At 42.2% G+C, this 19744-nt stretch overlaps 1 protein-coding gene across 2 annotated transcripts in view; it reads right to left on the reverse strand.

The window, feature by feature from the left end:
* SHTN1 (shootin 1) overlaps positions 1 to 19744 on the reverse strand; it is a 100743-nt gene that overhangs the window by 48919 nt on the left and 32080 nt on the right. For both annotated transcript variants that reach the window (XM_046027048.1, XM_046027049.1), the window contains exons 4-8: positions 18835 to 18929; positions 13300 to 13468; positions 9932 to 10029; positions 7849 to 7930; positions 4621 to 4715 (exon numbers count right to left, since the gene is read on the reverse strand). In XM_046027048.1, the coding sequence (XP_045883004.1) occupies positions 4621 to 4715; positions 7849 to 7930; positions 9932 to 10029; positions 13300 to 13468; positions 18835 to 18929 (539 nt within the window). The remainder of the gene's footprint in view (positions 1 to 4620; positions 4716 to 7848; positions 7931 to 9931; positions 10030 to 13299; positions 13469 to 18834; positions 18930 to 19744) is intronic.

A 19744-nucleotide genomic window follows, 5' to 3' on the forward strand; every position in this document is an offset into this window, starting at 1 on the left:
GCCTCACGGAGCCAACAAGGTGGCCTGCAAACAGCAGCTGGACTCAGTGAGTCCTCTGGCTTCCCGGCCAGTGAGGCATTTCCCCAGTGCTCGGAGGCGGGCAGAAGCCCCTGGGTGTGCAGTCCAGGACAGACTGTCGGTCAGAGCACTGCTGTGTCCCTCACTGCACTGCCTCTCCCAGCTTCAGGTCACTCTTGGGAAAAAGCGACAGTTATCCTCTACAGAGCACTCAGGAAAACTTGTTCAACTTTACATGACTATACATTATCTCAACTTGGTTGTTTAAGAAAGAAAATAGTAAAGATTATGTCTGGGGATGTTACTGATGTTAATTTCTTTTGCAAAACCCTTTAACAATTCCTAAATAGTAGTAGTGTAAGATGAAAAGAACATCTAGATAACCATGGTAACTTGGAAAACTTACTCATTAGACTATGTTTTCTAGACCTTAAGACACTAACATGACATCTTCTAAAGATGGGCCCTAAAAAAAGATTAGTGACCAAACACTGATGGATTTGGATTTTTTTTTTTTAAGATTTTATCTATTTATTTGACAGACAGAGATCACCAATAGGCAGAGAGGCAGGCAGAGAGAGAGGGGGAAGCAGGCTCCCTGCTGAGCAGAGCACCCAGTGCAGGGCTGGATCCCAAGACCTGAGCCAAAGGCAGAGGCTTTAACCCACTGAGCCACCCAGGTGCCCCTGGATTTGGCTTTCAACTATGATAAGAACCTGACAGCTCGGGTTAGGGAGGTGGTCTCTTGTCAAACGAATGACATCGGGGGTGTCAGAATTTCCAAGGACTGTCATAAATCTTCTCAAAGAATGAAAAAAAAAAAAAAGAAGAAAACCTTATGTCACTTTTATAGGATTCATTCTTTCTAAAAGAATATTAAAATGTCATGTGCCTTGTCCAGGAAGAAAACAGAACTCACAAAACAGTCTCACAGTATATTCAGACCACACATTGAATGAGGTATCCACACCTTTGAGCAAAGAAAACTACAATGACCAACAAGAAAAAACAGATTCAAAAAGTAAAGGAAAATTTGTCATTGAAACCTGAAGTAACACTGAAGAAGTACAAAAACGTAGAAAGGCAACTGGCCATTTCCTCCTTATTGAAGGGGAGAGGGGTACATTTTTTACTTTGGTTTTCTTGCTGCCGTTTTTTTTTTTTTTTTTTTCCCCCACCCATTTTTCCCATCCCCTCACCCTCTCCTCCTCTCTGGCAATCACCAACTTGTTTTCTGTATCGATGAGTCTGTTGTTGCTTTTTATTTGTTTGGTTTAGCTTTGTTTTTTAGGTTCCACAAAGAGGCAAAATCATGTGGCATATGTCTTTGTCTGACTTATTTCACTTAACCTAATACCCTCTAGGTCTACCCATGCTGTCACAAAAGGAAAGATCTCATTCTTCTTTATGACCGAGTAATATTCCTCTGTGTGTGTGTGCGTGCACGCGTGTGTGCGCAAGTGCATGTGTGCACACACGCACAGTTTTTTTTTAAAGATTTTATTTATTTGACACAGAGAGAGAGAGATCACAAGCAGGCAGAGAGGCAGGCAGGCAGAGAGAGAGGAGGAAGCAGGCTCCCTGTTGAGCAGAGAACCCCATGCGGGGCTCCATCCCAGGACCCTGAGATCATGACCCAAGCAGAAGGCAGAGGCTTTAACCCACTGAGCCACCCCGGCGCCCTGCAGCTTTTGTTTTTCAAATGGACAAGTAGAAGTAGGAGCGTGGGAAAAACTTTCCACGTTTTCCTTTCCACATCTGAGAACGGTTTATATTTTTTACAAATACTTTTTGTAAAAAGGTATATACCTTTTACAAGGAATATGTATTCCTTTTGTAATTAAAAATATAAAGTAAATTACTTTATTGAATTCTATGGCTCCAGACTATAAGCTTGAAGGGGGCAGGGATCGCACTTGAACTCTTCACCCTTACATTCCCACTGTCAGCACAGTGTCTGGCTTATGAAGGCGTTTGCTGAACACAAGAAAAATCAAAATGTACAAGAATGGCTCTTCTCCTGTTAAACCAAGACCTCCACGTCTTAGCAACAGTTTTCCACTGAAACGCTGAGAGTCGGGGCGCCTGGGTGGCTCCAACGGTTAAGCACCTGAGACCTCATGGTTTCCGCTCAGGTCAGGAGACTGTAGGACTTTCCTGGGCCCCTCTCCTCGCTCACACGCATGTTCTCTCAAATCAATAAATAAATCTTAAAAAAAAAAAAAAAGCAGCAGCTACAAGTCTATAAACCGTGCAAAGGGGAAGGTGTATGGGTTCTAGCCTAACATTATTCTACGGAACAGCTTCTGGGGGTCCTGGCTGGCTCAGTCTGTAGAACATGCAGCTCTCAATCTTGGGGTTGTAGGTTCAAGCTCCACACTAAGTGTAGAGATTACTTGAAAAAAAAATCTTAGGGGTGCCTGGGTGGCTCAGCGGGTTAAAGCCTCTGTTTTTGGCTCAGGTCATGATCTCGGGGTCCTGGGATTGAGCCCCACATCAGACTCTGCTCAGCGGGGAGCCTGCTCCCCCACCCCCCTCTGCCGGCCTGTCTGCCTACTTGTGATCTCTGTCTGTCAAATAAATAAAATCTTGAAAAAAAAAATCTTAAAAAACAACAACAGTTTTCTTCGCACAACTGTGCAGATGGAATCTAGATACTGTAAAGCCATCCAGCACGGCTGCGGCGAACGCTGAGGCTCCCCATAGGAAGAGTGCAAGTGGCCACCCTGGCCTTCCCTCCCCTCCAGCCTCTGGCTTCTCAGCCGGTGTCAAGGTCACGGTCACTGATCACATGGCCGGTGAAGGGCAGAGTAAATCACTAGTCTTCAGATTCTTAGCAGAATCCTGCTTCTGTGTCTATCTTCTCTGCTACTGTGTGGCCTTCAAGTCTTTTTTGAGCGGCTTTGTATTCTAACATCATTCCACGAACAACAGATGGAAAACTGAAAATGTCTCTCAAAGTAAGACCCTGGCATTCGGGTCAAAACAAGCCCACCTTTTCAGTTTGTCGGCGGAGGCATCTACCCGTGAGCCCCCGGCTCCCTCCCGCTCCACTGTTTCTATCGCTGCAGCTTTCCCAAGGGGCTCTGGCACACCTCAGTTTCTTTTCTTTCTTCCAAGTGAATAAGAGAACAATTTTTACTCATTTCTCATTAAGGTCTCTGAATAAAATGAATGAGAGTATTTCAAACCACATCTTGGACTAAACCTTTTCCAGAGTTCACTGCTGGCACAGCCGCACTCAGGTGCAGAAAGACTCCTGCACAAAACCGTAATCTGATTTTCAAATGTCATTCCCACCGCCCCACGCTTCGTCCTCCTGTAGCACCTTGGATACTTCTACCTTCGGATGTTTTACATTTCCGTAGCTACTTTCCCTCGCAACCTCTGGTGTGCACTCAGATTCAAAATACCGAGACATGGGGCGCCTGGGTGGCTCAGTGGGTTAAGCCGCTGCCTTCGGCTCAGGTCATGATCTCAGGATCCTGGGATCGAGTCCCGCATCCGGCTCTCTGCTCAGCGGAGAGCCTGCTTCCCTTCCTCTCTCTCTGCCTGCCTCTCTTGTGATTTCTCTGTCAAATAAATACAATCTTTAAAAAAAAAAAAAAAAATACCGAGACAGGATGCAAATCTCAGGCAGACCAGTGGCCATCACGAGCCATTAGAGTTCTGCCAACCAGTGCCTCACCATTTCCCTGTAAACCAGCCCCAGGCCACGGAATATCCAGCGACAACATGTCAACAAAGGGAAGCCGGAACATGAGAAACTCAAAGCTTATCTCTGACAGGAGAAGAGAACCAGGACTCTGGTGAAAGGCTACAATGACGGACGCACACCACGGCAATGCTCCACAGCAAGCGGCAAGATCAGCTCACGTAATGAGATCACCGTCTAGCAGGTGAAGAAAAATACTAACACCACGATGCTGTTATTTGAGATGGTATTTGGAGATGTAACCTAGATTCCTAAGGCTGTTGAAACAGACAGAAATCCTGTACTCAAGCTGGACTTTGCATCACAAGCGGCAGGTATCCCTAAATATAATTTCTTTCCCCTATAACAGCATTCTATAGTACGAAATCCTTTTGCAGAACTGTGCCACCAGATTTCAAAATCTACTTGGTCGGGCTGATAGCATCACCCATTTTACAGATGGTGCAAGTGAAGCCCCAAGGAACTAAAGGGGCTGCTCTCAGGTCATACAATGAGCGACTGACTGATACGGCCAAAATATGAACCCAGATTTCTAACACCTGTTTTAGTGAACTTGACACTATCCCATAGCTGGCCTCCCTTAATTCTAAATGTTAAGTTCTTTTTCAACCTCAAAACATATTTTGGGGCGCCGGGGTGGCTCAGTCAGTTAAATGTCTGCCTTTGGCTCAGGTCATGACCAGGGTCCTGGGATCGAGCCCCCCATGGGGCTCCTTGCTCAGTAGGGACCTGCTTCGCCCTCTCTCTGCCTGCCTCTCTGCCTACTGTGATCTCTCGCTCTGTCAAATAAATAAAATCTTAAAAAAAAAAAACACACATTTTGACACGTTACCTGCAAAGTTCTTTAAGAACCCCAAATCTAAAACTAGGTCTCTGTGGATGCTTACCTCTTGTGCGAATGACTCGGCCTTCTTTCGAAGGTCCTTCTCCAGCTCCAGGTTGACCTGCATTTCCTCATATTCTTCTACCGCCAGCAGGGACACTTAGGGAAACAAGTAAAAGAAATGCACAAAGACCAGTGACCATACAGACGGTCAGGAACATGGGTGAAAAGCAGTGTTGAAAAGATTCTGCGTAGCGGCATACAGGCTCCCTCAGCCATTGCTGACTCAATATGAACGGATCAAACATTTCTGAGAGCAGCTCGGCAACGTGAATCAAAAAAAAATCTAAAACCATTCATACCCTCTGACTCAAGAATTCCGCTTTTTGGAACGTACCAGTTCCCCCAAGAGAACAAATCAGGAACACATCCAGCAGCACAGCCGCGAGAGCGCTCTCGGCATCGCTGCGGAAACAGAGAAATGACCCAGATGGTGTCCCACGGCAGACCTGGGAAAGCACGGTATATATGGGAAACCGGATTCTGCCATCGAAATGACACTGCAGAAGCATGTTTGTGGAAACAAAAGATAGTCATGATATATATTTTTTAAATGACTTCATTTCTGTTTCTTACAAGCTGCATACACTACACACCGGTGAGGCATTTCACAGAAGCGGATCGTGTGAAAGGCCAGTGAATGTGCGCAAAGATACTCATCTTCGTTGGTAGTCAGAGAAATGGAAAGTAAAAACACAGGCAACTGTTTCGACGCAGCAGAGAGGGAACTGGCAAAAATCAAGAAGCAGAGTTACATCAAGTTTGGAGAGGACACAGGACGATGGGAAAAGACACACTGCTCACAGGAGTGAAAATCTACCTAAAAGTAACCTGGCATCACGTGCTGATGTTGAAGATGAACTCTGGCATTTGGCATGTTATGTTAGGTCACATGCACCAGAAGACGCATGTAAGAATTTTCATAACTGCAGGACTCAGAGTAGCAGAAAACTGGAAAAAAACTCAAACAGCCACTGAAAAGACAATGAATTCTGTGACAGACAGTGAAAGACGTACTATCCAGTGGGGAAACTCAACCTACCAGGGCAAAGAGAGACCTCGCAAACCAAAAAATGCACAGGGACACGTGCAAGGTGACAGCATGAAGATGAAGTTCAAAAACATGCCAAATTAAACAACATGCTGCTTAGAGATCTGTGCACCCAGGTAGAACTATAAACAAAAGCAATGATAAAAATCTACGTGAGGGGATGCAAGTGGAGATCGATATTCAGGGACTTGTAAAGTTATCAATGGGTAAAGACGTATTTTTTTGCTGATATTTTTTCAGCTTCCATAAGTTATTTAACTTATGTTTTTTATTTGTTATTTAACAAATGACTTAATGTATTTATAGATATGGTTTTCTTAAGGTTAGAAGAATATACATGACGTTAATAGTGCTTATCTTTGGACTGTAAAGATTGAAATTTTTTTTCCTTTTCCATTTGAATCTATGTTTTCCACCAAAAAAAGTGTATTACCTGAATAAAAAGAAAAAATATATATGTGTGTTATTTTTAAGCTTATTTACATGTTTAAGCATGTTTACAGAGAAGTGGCCTTAGATCCCTGAGGCCCAGAGTCAGAGCTCTGAATTAAAGAATTACTGTAGGACAGAAATCTCAAAGGGAAGGTCTATCAGATAGGAGAAACACGAAATCTTTGCTACTTTTTGACATTCTGTGGCCTGTTTTGTTAAATAATGACATAGGCAGGACCGAGGGAGTGATGACGCCGCTAGGAATTCGGCACAACATAGGTAGGTCTTTCCATCTGCCTCGACACAGGCACTTTCAATCCTGAGCTGAGTCATAGCAATAAAATCTTTAAAAAGGCGCTCTTAATGGCTGCTTTCACACAATGTTCCGCCAGGACACTTCAGCCCTAACTGACTAAGGACTGGTTTGCTGTGTAATGACATAGAATTTCAAACTCTGTACTCTGTAAATCTCCTGCCTTCTTGGAGGAAAGACGACCAGTCTTACTCCAGTGAAACAATGTAAGTGGTGATTTGTGATATGAATTATAGGTCCCTGAGAGCCAAATGATTTTCAAACCTATTTAAAAAAGAAATTTTCATGGAGGAAACAAAGACAACTATGACTATCTGAAGGCCCTGGGCAACGTAACTGACTCTCTTTTCTAAGTCCGGAACACCATAATGAAAAGTGAGTTTTCACATGTCCTGGCCCTTCTGACTTGGCTTCTGCAAGAAATTAGGTTGGTCCTCACCATGCATTTATTTATACCATCTCTCTTTCTCTTCCTACGGTGAGGGCTCTCTGAAGGCAAGATCCATGTGATCGACCTTTGTAGAACCCTCTGTGTCTAGCACAGTACATCAAAACCACTTCTATCTTCTTAAATGTGGAAGGAGCTGAGAAATGTCAGAATCTACCGCGTCTCCCACACTGAATTACAAGGTCCTTTATTTATTCAAAAATCTCAATTCGTCCCCCAACAGTGGAAAACTACCACCAATGACAACAGGGCAAGTTCAAAGGTTTCCTGCACTCAGGCATCACTCCCTTGTCCTGAACCAGAGGAAGCAAAAACACAGCCCCCAAGGGACCTGATGCTGTGTTTTACAACAAGGATTCCTTTTTCTCTAGAGGTAGCCTTTGGAGAAATCTCCTTCTCGCCACGAGACCAGGCCTGCTTCTCTTGATCAAGAGGATCATTTTAATATGATTCATATGGTTGGTCATAAATCTCTCATCACTCTGGCCGCTAGACACCTCCAAGTCAGACTTGACTACACACGGGCAGGACTGCACGAGACCTCACGGCAAGCACGCAACCTTGTAGAGCAGTATTTAACTGTACTTTTGCTTTGCCCCATTTTGTATATTCTCGTAATTTAAAATTTTTTCATACCATGTCACATGTATCTGTGCAGATATCCTCTCTCTTTTGGATTAAAAATCACCTATCAAATACATAAATACTGAGGGGAGTGCCAATATGGCCATGGTCCCAGGATCCATGTAGACAGAACAGTGTTTTGGTTTGAGGCAGGTCGTACGCTCCTCAAGTGAAGTCCCAAGACCCTAAGGTGGGTGATCAAATAACCGGAAAGAGAGAGACTCGTGGCTAGAAATCAGGAAAACCAAGACAGGATATTTTTGCTCCAAGACTCTTCAGGCATAGGTACAGAACAACACAAAATGTCTGCAAACCAAATAAATTACATATGTATCTGCAAAAAAAAAAGACCGGAAACACCTACCTCTATTGCATTTTTCTAAGACTCTTCTCTGTTCAAGAACTTCTGAGTTTAAAGCATCTTTTTCTTGTTTAACTTTATTTACCTAAAAATGTGAAATTGTGAGGGAAGAAAACACCCGACATTGTAAAACGTGACCTAAGGAGACACGCAGACTGCTGCTCACCAGTCAACACGAGGCTACAACTTCAGGCAGCAATGGCTTTACCGTGTTGGGCTTTTAGTAAAGTTGTTCTTAATGCCTCAGGGGTAGCTGCTTAAGCTAGGATATACCTTTGGTAGAGAACTTTCTTACAAACTCCAAATGGCACTGGTCCCTACCCATGTAAATGATTGATTAATTTTAAGGCAAAAATCCAAGTAGAAAAATAGACAAATCATGTAGTCAGAGATCCATCACTCCACTTTGATACTCACTTCAAATTCTGATGACATTTAACTTAAGGAAAACAATGCATGAATTTTTAAAATAAAAAATACTTTAAAACTTTGATGACTTCTGGCTTAAATAAAAACACATACGAAAATCTTCCCAAAAGACTTACATTTCTGAGATAATTTTGATATCAATCAACGGGAAGAGACTATCAGAGGACCATTTTTTAAAAAAAGCATGTGAAGTTGGGTGTATCAAAGTGGGTAAGTCTCAAATGCACTACGCTGAATTTTAAAAAGCAGGTACAGGAGTGCCTGGTTGGCTCGGTCAGTGGAGCATTTGACTCCTGATCTCAGGATTGTGAGTTCAACCCCCACACTGGGCACGGAGCCTACTTAAAATAAAAATTAAAAAAATAAAAAGCAGGTACATTTACATCATTCAGAAACACTCAAAATCCTATGTATTGTAGCAAAAAATATGTATAAATACATGCACTGGAATGCTAAAAGCCAAATTCAGAATAATGGTTGTGTAGGGAAATAGGGCATGGAGTGGGGGGAATACAGTCAGGGAGAGAGACACTGGGGTTGTCAAGACTACATACTAAGCTAGCTAGTAGACATATGGGTGTTCCTTATTTTGTTTTTTATACTCTTCACATGTCTGAAATAGTCCTAATAAAAGGAACTTCTGAAAGGATTTCCAATAACATCTCTAAGTGGGAGGGGGACAGGATCATCAGTAAATAATCATAATTGAGGAAGAGAGTGCATCAAAACATGTCTGTCTCTCTCCTACGGTTTCAGTCAAGAAAGAAACTAAGATAATGGTCCTGGAAAAGGACCATCGGCACGCCAGACAGCCTGTGAACTGGATGCTTTTAGCGTAAGCTCCGTTTTTGGTTTTGGTCTGAATTAGTAACCGGTGTACACTCCCCAGGAATGCCACTTTCAAAACAGCATGTTCCACCACACTAAGTGAATGCGAGGCTGAAGTTGGTGGACACCACCTCCTAACCTTTTTCGCATTCTGGCCCTTACGAAAACTGTGAGATAGGTATGCAAACTGAGGTAGCTGGATAAGGTTGCCCACTGAAGGGATCCATGCCTCAAGGCCTCAGCATTACCCATAAGCCACCTGAGGGATGGGTCTAGAAGCTTGGGCTGCAGAATCTGGGAACCACAGACACCAGTTAAATCATGACTGCACAGGCAGTTTCTTGAAGCACCATGCACAGAAAGGCAATTATGTGCTCCTGTTCTTAAAGACCATTCAGAAGGAAAAACAGAAAGATTTTGAAGCACCCAGTTTGAACCCATTCTGATATCTATAGGCTTATGTTGCTGGCACACAAGAACACAGTCCTTCCCAACCGAGCCAAACCATCTGATGGAGAAGCCAAATACTTCTTCCCCAGCAGCAATTAAGCAGATGACTTAAACTGCAGAGAGCATTCTTACAAATCTGCCTCCCATAGTGAAATATGGGGACAACGGGGACACTTCATTGCTATTTTGCTGATTTACTGAGTTGGATGTTCATGATCTTATTTTCTACACTTTCTGTATATCTGAAACGGAGCAGAGAAGAGGTCAGAATTGGCACGGGGTTCTCATGCCTGAAATCAACTTCCAACAGCAAGTTTTTAACTTAGCCAAACACCCTAAAAACACCAAAAGTCTTGCTTCTCAGGCCTCAGAGACATACTTCTTCAATTACTTCTGCAAGTTTGCTCTTGAGATTTTCCAATTCAATTGCTAGCATCTTCTTCTCTTCCTGAACAGATACAATTTGATCTCGAAGTTCTGCATTTTTAAAGAAAAAAACAAGGGGAGGAAAACAATATAAGCAAACTTACTTTTTATATACTTATAGTATATACTTATGTACTTATAGTACAACATGAGTTTCAGGTGTAGTAACTTCTAAACCTATCTTAAAAGAAGAAATTAATCTTGTCAAAAGAACTGAAATGCCAGTCCATGTGTAGCTTACGATCAAGGTTATTTAACAAATAAAATGAAAATAAAGCAGAGAATGATGGAAATCTCACTTCTCTGCCCCGTATGCAGCCATAGTTAATAATAATTTTATACCACGCAATCTCACTGTGTTATCAGATGTACCAGATCATGTTTTCTTGGCACGCTATCAGCCCATATTTTAGGAAACTATCTGGCATTTTAGAAGTAAATGTTTTAAGATTTCAGCAAAACAAATTAAGGCATATTACTAATTTCCTTTTTATTTTAAAATGGCCATGTGCTCTTGTCACAATAAAATATAACAAACAATGGGGCAGTTGATAATTTGCAGATTTTGATTTGCAGGAAAAAATCCTGACCTGCTGCCAGTTTATAGCCCTCACACATTATTTGAATGGACTCAAAATATAACCTATTTGAAAAAGGGTTAATTCTAGTAATTTTCTCTCCAGAGTTGTTGGTGCTTTGTTTCTTAATTTATTTCATAGTTCTTCTTATTGGAATTTAATGAAAACTGTATTACCAAAATGAAAATATTAGCAACCATGAAGTGCAAAAGCTTCTGGTAGTAGATGAAAGTTACTCCCACCACTCGAACAGTAAAAAAAAAAAAAAAAAAAAAAAAACACACACAGAGGGGCGGCTGGATGGCTCAGTCAGTGGAGTGCCTGTCTCTTGTTTTTGGACTGAGATCAGCTTGTGATGTCAGGGTCCTGGGATCCCACCAAGTCAGGCTCCACACTCAGCTGGGAGTCTGCTTGAGGATTCTCTTTCCCCCTCTCCCTCTGCCTCTGCTCACTCCCTCTCCATCTCTCTCTCTCAAATAAATAAGTAAATCTTTTTAAAAACATAGAGGAGAACATAGGCGGTAACCTCTTCGATATCAGCCACAGCAACTTCTTTCAAGATATGTCTCCAAAGGCAAAGGAAACAAAAGCAAAATGAACTTTTGGGACTTCATCAAGATCAGAAGTTTCTGCACAGCAAAGGAAACAGTCAACAAAACAAAGAGGCAACCCACAGAATGGGAGAAGATATTTGCAAATGACAGTACAGACAAAAGGCTGATATCCAGGATCTATAAAGAACTTCTCAAACTCAACACACACAAAACAGATAATCATGTCAAAAAATGGGCAGAAGGCATGAACAGACACTTCTCCAATGAAGACATACAAATGGCTATCAGACACATGAAAAAATGTTTATCATCACTAGCCATCAGGGAGATTCAAATTAAAACCACATTGAGATACCACCTTACACCAGTTAGAATGGCTAAAATTAGCAAGACAAGAAACAACGTGTGTTGGAGAGGATGTGGAGAAAGGGGAACCCTCTTACGCTGTTGGTGGGAATGCAAGTTGGTGCAGCCACTTTGGAGAACAGTGTGGAGATTCCTTAAGAAATTAAAAATAGAGCTTCCCAATGACCCTGAAATTGCACTACTGGGTATTTACCCCAAAGATAAAGATGTAGTGAAAAGAAGGGCCATCTGTACCCCAATGTTTATAGCAGCAATGGCCACAGTCGCCAAACCATGGAAAGAACCAAGATGCCCTTCAACAGATGAATGAATAAGGAAGATGTGGTCCATATACACGATGGAGTATTATGCCTCCATCAGAAAGGATGAATACCCAACATTTGTATCAACATGGATGGGACTGGAGGAGATTATACTGAGTGAAATAAGTCAAGCAGAGAGAGAGTCAATTATCATATGGTTTCACTTACTTGTGGAGCATAACAAAGAAATGGAGGACATAGGGAGATGGAGAGGAGAAGGGAGTTGAGGGAAATTGGAAGGGGAGACGAACTATGAGAGACTATGGACTCTGAAAAACAATCTGAGGGTTTTGAAGGGGCGGGGGATGGGAGGTTGGGGGAGCCAGGTGGTGGGTATTATGGGGGCACATATTTCATGGAGCACTGGGTGTGGTGCATAAACAATGAATTCTGTTATGCTGAAAAGAAATAAAATATATATATATATACACAGATCAGCACAGAGTCAGTCCTTAAATGGATATCCAAGGCCTCCAGGTTTCCTACTCAGGTTTTAACTGCTTTTAATTAAAAACCTTCTCTGGAGTTTTTTATAAACTGAATCAAGTTTTTACAGGAACCCAGCCTGGAAGAGTTCTCAGATGCTTATTTCAAAACCTCTTTCTCCACTATCTGGCTAATCTTGAAGGAGGAATGAGAGACTATACTGTCTCACCTAAGAGGAAGGTATAGTCTTTTACAGGAAAATCCTGTAAACTTCTCCCTCCCCACCCACAAAAATACTATTTTGTCTTAGGTCAGCGGCGTGGACAGTCAGATAACGATGGCTTTCTTTATACCTCCCTCTCCCTCCTTCCAGCCGCTGGGATTTATCCCACCCAACTGGGTTTTATCCAACCCAACATGCTAGTAAGTGTTGCTTTTGGCATGTGCCTGATGCTAAAATGCCCTAAAAGTCATTGAGCCCCAGACTGCTCTTCTCCATCTTTAACATAAACAGTGTGTATGTATAATCACATGTAGATATAATCAAGAATAAAAATAAAGTGTATTTAATAGAGGTTCCCTGTGATATTCCACGTGCCACTGACCGACACAGTGAGTGGTCTAACTGCGTCTAAGTTGAACACCACAGATGGCTTACCGCTCAGTGCCTGAATCAGATGAGAAGTCCTTTGAGGGCAGAGACTTAAGCCATCTGGGGAGGAATCCTCCCCAAAGATTCCAAAAAGGAACCAAACAAATGGGAGGCATGGGCTACATATATTTTTATCCATCCTTTCTTTCGCTTAACAAAAATATCTCAATGTGTAGTCCCTATTTTTAAGAATTTTTACAAACTGGCTGTTTCCATCAAGACAACGCTTTCAAAAGTGTCTAATTGCAAATGAGAAAGTAATTCATAATGCACCAACATCACATCATATCATGATTCTCAACCAGGCTGCTCTCTGGGACATTTAAATCCGAAACTTTTTGAAGCAGGATCCAAGTTCTAAGGTTCTCAGGTGATTCCAATGGGCACCCAGGACTGAGAAACATTATCCAAAATGTGCCCAGTGATGAAGCCAAGCATCCCACCTTTGATCTGCTTCTGACACTGCACAGAGACACAGGTCTCCGCGGTGCCTTCTGGGTCCGTGCTGACATCTTCGTCATCGATGTTGATCTCCTCGGTGATTACATCTGGTCCCAGCTTGGCCATGTACAACATGCTGATTCTTTTCAATGTTTTATTTTCTTTATTTAGCTAAGGCAAAATATAAAAACAGTCATTTTAACAGCAGTCAAATGAGTGTCTTGCATTTTTGAACAATAGACAGATTGAGTGTATTTCTGTCTTACATATTCATCAACACCCACAGCATGAACTAACAATTAGAAGATTCATGAAGTAAGGTTTTATTTACACTTTTTAGTACTGAACTTACTAAAGTAAGACCTGATGCCTGGATTACAGCCAGCAGCATGGGGAAAGGCTAGTTCTAACTGATTAACGTAAGAAGAATTAAGGTAAGACACCAGTATAGATTTAATCAAATTTCACCTTATTCCATCCTTAATAGTCTTAATTAAGGCACTTCAAGAAAATATTTTCTTTGCTGTTGTGCCCACCCTTCAAATGTTTGTGAGCCCAGCCCTCCCTCTTCTCTGAATACCTGCTGCTCCTCTCTTCATTATTCCACAGCATTCCTATGGGAACAACAGTGTTCCCCCAGAGAACACTCCATCCCTTTGGTTGTAGCTAATCAGTCCGGGGATCAGGCACGTGAGCCCAAGCGTGGTCAGTTGAATCCCTCCTCTAGAAATCTGGAGGCTAGAACAGGGATGAGTTTCCTTCCAGGTGTCCAGATGTACAGAAGCTGTAGGCAATCACAATTCACTACTGAACTGAGGAACAGAGGAAGGTAGTCCACAGCAAAGCCAAAAACGGAGCTGGTGTGTAGAGACACACAGAGAAAAATAACGGAGATGGGTTTCCCACAGGACTCTGGTCCATTCTCAAAATGCTCCTAGCTCATGGATTCCATGGGATTCCCCAATATCCCTCACTAACAAATTCCTACTTTTTGCTTCTTCTGACAGTGGAAGAAAATACCAGGTATGCTTCTATTCTCTCCATAAAAAGAGTTCTAGTTCATTGCAAAGAGAAGAAATCTTAATTAATTAATGTATTCGTTATTCCCTTTGCAGAAATGAATTGTTCTTTGGTTTCAGTCACTCAACCACAATTGTCTTCTTCGGTTCCCATGTTTATGTGCCTACCGGTATTAGTGCGAAGCACAAAGACTCAACTTGGTCCAAAGCCCACAGAAGGAAAGTATGGTTTCCTTATATCTTCTCTTCTGAAGACTCAAAAATAAAAGGTCTCCTATGAACACTTGCACATAGAGAAATGCAACCTCTCTTCTTTCACTCAGGGATAATGGTGAGCAAGACAAGTTCTGAATTAAATAACTGACAGTGGAAATAAACAGAAACAGAAACCCAACTTGTCGGAAAGTTAGTAACTACCTTCTCTTCTACAGCTTTAGAGTAAGACATGCTGGTACTAGCCCAGCTTCGGTCCTTCATTTGTGCTCATAATTAAGACCCTTTAGGGCTTCCCTCAGGGAAAAGTCCAGACCATCTCAAACAGGGAAGTCTGATTCTCACCTCGAGAACACTGAATCTAACTATATTCCAAGTAACCTGATGCAGGCACAAGAGGTTTCCCAGACCTCTGAGGCCTTCCAAAGTTTCCCCCTGGGAAGCCTCATGAGCTCTACTCAGGGAATCCCACACAGCCCCTTCCCTGTGCCCAGCCCACAGCTCCAGCTTCTAGCTCCCGACAGTCCATTAGAAGATCAGGGATGAGACAGGAGCCCATGATCTCCAAGCCTCTCTCCCCCAGGATGAAACATTCTCGCAAAGCCTGTTGTGGGTTCCTGGCACCGCGGGCGCTACAGAGGGCACGAGTGGCTCAAGGAGCCCACCTGATACTCAGACGGTGCCATCTTTTCTGAATGGCGGGGAAAAAATCAAAATTGAGGGAAAAATTAAAAATAGTCAAGCCTTCATTTGTAATTCTGCCTCCTAATAATACTTAAACTAATGGTTTCCAACACGCCACAATAGAATCTCCAGAGAGCTTTTACAAAATCCCAGTGCACAGGCTCTCTCACCAGACCCAAATCTCTGGCAGTAGAACCCAGCAGAGCACCCTCTCCAGGTCCCAAGGTGATTCTGTTGCGCATCACTGCGAAGAATCTTTGACACAGAGAAAGGCAACGCTTCGGTTATCTGTTTCTATAAAACAAGAGGCAAGAATCCTGCTCTATAATCCAACGTCTCTGCCCCTAGAATAACCTCACCTTTCACAGCGGTGGTCTCCTCCTCCACGAACTAAAGGGTAAAAATAGCCTCTGCCCCATAACGTGCGCACTGAGTGAGACATTACACAGGAAGCGCTTCATACAGTGACCGACATGCAGGGAAAAGCCAGTGTCTGCTCCTGATAGGAACAAAAGGTGTTCCGGGTGTGTGTCTGATTTTCCTTTGGGAATACTTTATCAGCTAGTTTTCTTCAACCAACATACACATCTGTGCAATTTTCTCTTCTTCCAGGATTCTCATGAAAGCACAAAAACACTAATTTTTGTCATCTGGTGTTTGGCAGGCTCGGTCCTGGGCCACGGTCACAATAATACTTAATAACTTGTTCATTAATTGTTCTACCCTCAAAAGAGTTTAATGCCTCTTTCTATCAAGCTAGGAATCAGAATCTGCAGCACTATGTGGCTATAATACAACTACTCTCTTCAACAAAGTTACTAACTCAAGAAAAAAGCCACACACCGGGCACCTGGCTGGCTCATTCGGTAGAGCATGTGACTCTTGATCTCAGGGTCATGAGTTCAAGCCCCATGATGGGTGTGGAGCCTACTCTTAAAAAAAAAAAAAAAAAAAAGGCCACAAGGAAATTTCTCTGGAACATCATTCTCACATTCTGAAGGAAGAAACGTAAGATTTATGTACATAAAGATCTCATGACCATACTAACTGGATATTTTTGAAAACTCTGAATTCACAAATTTTGGCAAAGCAATTTCACTGAAGTTATTATTCATCAAGTTATATGTTAACAGCATACTAACTGTCTTTGGAACGATTCGAAGTCACAAAGCAAAAATAAATCTTTTATAAACCTACAGTAGCAGAATCTTCTACTACGTTCAAATTTAGTTTTTATATTGGGTGCAGCTTAATGAATATTTAAAGACACAAAGTAAGCAAGTTAAGCAGATTTGGACCATATGGTTTAAATAATTGGTCTACATTTGTCAGTTTAACCTACACATTTTACCAAAGCATCCACCCTTGCTTTTAAGAAAATTATGCAAATGGCATCTTAAGAACATCCCACTTGTCATTAATTTGAGAGCAAAGATTTAGAAAAATAAGAAGAAATTTACAGAAACTTCGCTGCTTTAAAAATGGAGTCTACTTTCAAAAATGACAACTGGGATACCCAAATCAGGATGTGCTACTTATTTTTTTTTTAAAAGATTTTATTTCACAGAGAGATCACAAGTAGATAGAGAGGCAGGCAGAGAGAGAGGGGGAAGCAGGCTCCCTGCTGAGCAGAGAGCCAGGTGAGGGGCTGGATCCCAGGACCCTGAGATCATGACCTGAGCCGAAGGCAGCGGCTTTAACCCACTGAGCCGCCCAGGCGCCCCAGGATGTGCTACTTATTGATCATGCATATAAGGAAGCTTCCAGACTTTGCATTCAACGCTGTAGTATCTTCCAGATCCAATGAGCACATCTATAGGCTTTCTGACCTGTTTTTATTCCAAGTCCCACAAGGCCACATTGTAGCCTCAAAAACAAACCATATGGCCACTTCGAAAGACTTCATGAACAGAGGACAAAACATGTACGTGAAGGATCCTATTGTCAAGACTAAATTATAAAACTGACCTTTGAGATTAGTAATACAGTGGTTCATAAACAGGGACAAGGACAACAGTCCCCTGGAAGCTTCCTCAGCACACACCTGGCCTAGGCCACATTCCCAGCATCAGTGGGTCTACGATATTCTTAAGAAATCAATGCTGGTCCACCCTGACACTTAGGACAAGGCAACTGTAGAACCCCAGAGAGGTTCATTCTCTTACTCAAAGTCACCTGTTAAAAAAGGGGGAGGGGGGCAAATCATTTTTTTTAAGGGGTCTGTATGGACCTGTGAGTGGAGTGCATCATGAAAAAAGGGAAAAGTCTGTCCCATTCTCCCTGCCGTCCTAACTCTAATCCATCCTGTCTCTTGAGATGAGACTACAGCAGTCCGGAAACCAGGACTAGTAACTTGCCCAAAGTCCCATATGCCCAAAATGACATCACTGGGAATAAAACCCCCAAACTGTTGCTTTCCATCAATTCTGCCAGTCCTGCGAGGTAGTCCGTGTTCTCATTTTGCAGTGTACTACTAGCAACAGGGATACTTATGGATAGCAAGAGAAAATCCAAGGACTATCTTTAGCCACTGCAAGATTCAGAGCAGCTAGTATGCTCCCAGACATTTTTTTCTATCTGTTCCCAAAGAAGGAATAAAGGATATGAAAAAGAGGATTCACCCAGTTTTGCAGACCAGTGAACACTTAATGAAGGGTAACGCAGAAGAAATGAGGGAAAGCACCCACGCAATCACTGTTTTTAAAGCAATGGCCCAGAGTGCTGTGTATTTTTCAAAGGAGTAACAGGAGAGAAGTTGCATGTACACGTTTATATTCTTGGGTTCTGACTGCATTATCTTATGAATTCTAATGTAGTGTCATTACACAAACAATTAAGCAAATACCTCTAGCAAGCACACTGCTAATGCATACAAATTAAGCAGAGAGGTACACAGACAGATTGGCTGATTGATTTGCAGACTTTCAGTCACATCCAAAGACATACTTTGGAGGGAGGTGATGGGGAAGAGTGAGAGGCACACAACCGGCATTACTAATGATTTTTGGTTAAAAATTGCTGTAATCCATTTTCTGATGAAGTGGTTCAGATGCATTTTACCCAACCCAAAATACGTAAGACAGAGATAAAAAACATTCTTTAATAATAATGTACTTCTGATGAGACAGAATATAGAAAATTACACTCTTGGTAAATTCATCAGCGAGAAGCAATCAGTGGAGCACTGGAGGTCACTTAGCATGCCCTCATTCTGCTTTCACAAATAATCACCTGAAATGTACGGCTGGAGGCTGACTTTTTCATCTAAATCAAACGTGAAACACTCATTGCCCCCTTTACGCCACACCAGGTTAGTGCTGACATTTAGAAAGTCCGGTTGAAAGATGGACTCTGGGCCATTTTTTAGAGGCAGAGAGCACCAATGCTGAAATACACACATGCAAAAACGCCCCTTTTGCAACGGAAAGAACCTAGGCATTAAGATATTTACGTAACCCTATTCCAGGGCTTTGATAATTTACAACACTTTACGACACTTCTCCTCCTCATCAGAGCGGAGGCAATGGACTAGAAAAGCAAAAGCAGATAGGACGCCACTCTTCAGAAAAGCAGTTGATATTAAAAGGTACAGGTAGAATTCCCTTATTTGAAGAGTCTCACCTTTGTCGCCAGAGCCTCAGCACTCTCTCGACAAGTCTTCTCTATTTCAAGATGGTTCTGCATAAAATTGACTTCCTCTATAACCATGTGAGAAACTAGGAATGAGGGGAAAAAAGTCTCAGCATTCAGAGATTAGTCACCGATTCCAGAAGCCCACACATTGTGTCCCATGACTCAGAATACTCCACTTCTTTAGCTCGCCAGGCCTTCAGCGGGCATGGGGGAGGGAAAAACAAAAAAACAAACAAAATAACAGTCTTGAAGCTGCTGCCCTGATTAAATCTTAGCTAATATTTGGATGTGGAGAGAGAAAAAAGAACGCAATGAAGAGCCTTCATTTCCAATGCACACATTTTTAAGAAAGCTAGTTAGGCTGCCTTTAAGTGTCTTTTCTATGTAGCTGTACACAGAGTCATAGACACGTCCACTAACTTAGACGAAAGAATCTCTCCTCAATGAAAAGTGGCAAACACGATTTCCTTTTCTTAGTGAGACAGAACCCCTGGATCTAAGAAGGAAAATCAGCTAGTGAGAAATTTTTAAAATTAAATCTTAACTTGATCTCCTTCACCAGAATAACAAGGTGGCAGTTTAGCTCAGGTCAGCATGCAACAGCCTTCTCTATGAGAGACAAAGTAGTTACTGTGATTTAATAAACTCCGGGGCAGAAAAATATAGCAACCCCAGTTATGTACTCGATGACGATGAATGTGGAGCCTTCTTGCATCACAGACTGTCAGGAAGATTGGAAGAAAAATGCAATTTTACTGGACACTTTACCAATGCTTGAAAAATAGTAATTTTCAGGCTCTTTCAGTAGCTGGTTTATACAGATTGAGATTCAAAGGTACAAAGTAATTTAGAACCTGAATTATACTTTGAAGATCATCTGAGAGAAAAGCGCCAATTC

Source organism: Meles meles, chromosome 13 (genome assembly GCF_922984935.1).
Source record: "Meles meles chromosome 13, mMelMel3.1 paternal haplotype, whole genome shotgun sequence".
Taxonomy (NCBI): domain Eukaryota; kingdom Metazoa; phylum Chordata; class Mammalia; order Carnivora; family Mustelidae; genus Meles; species Meles meles.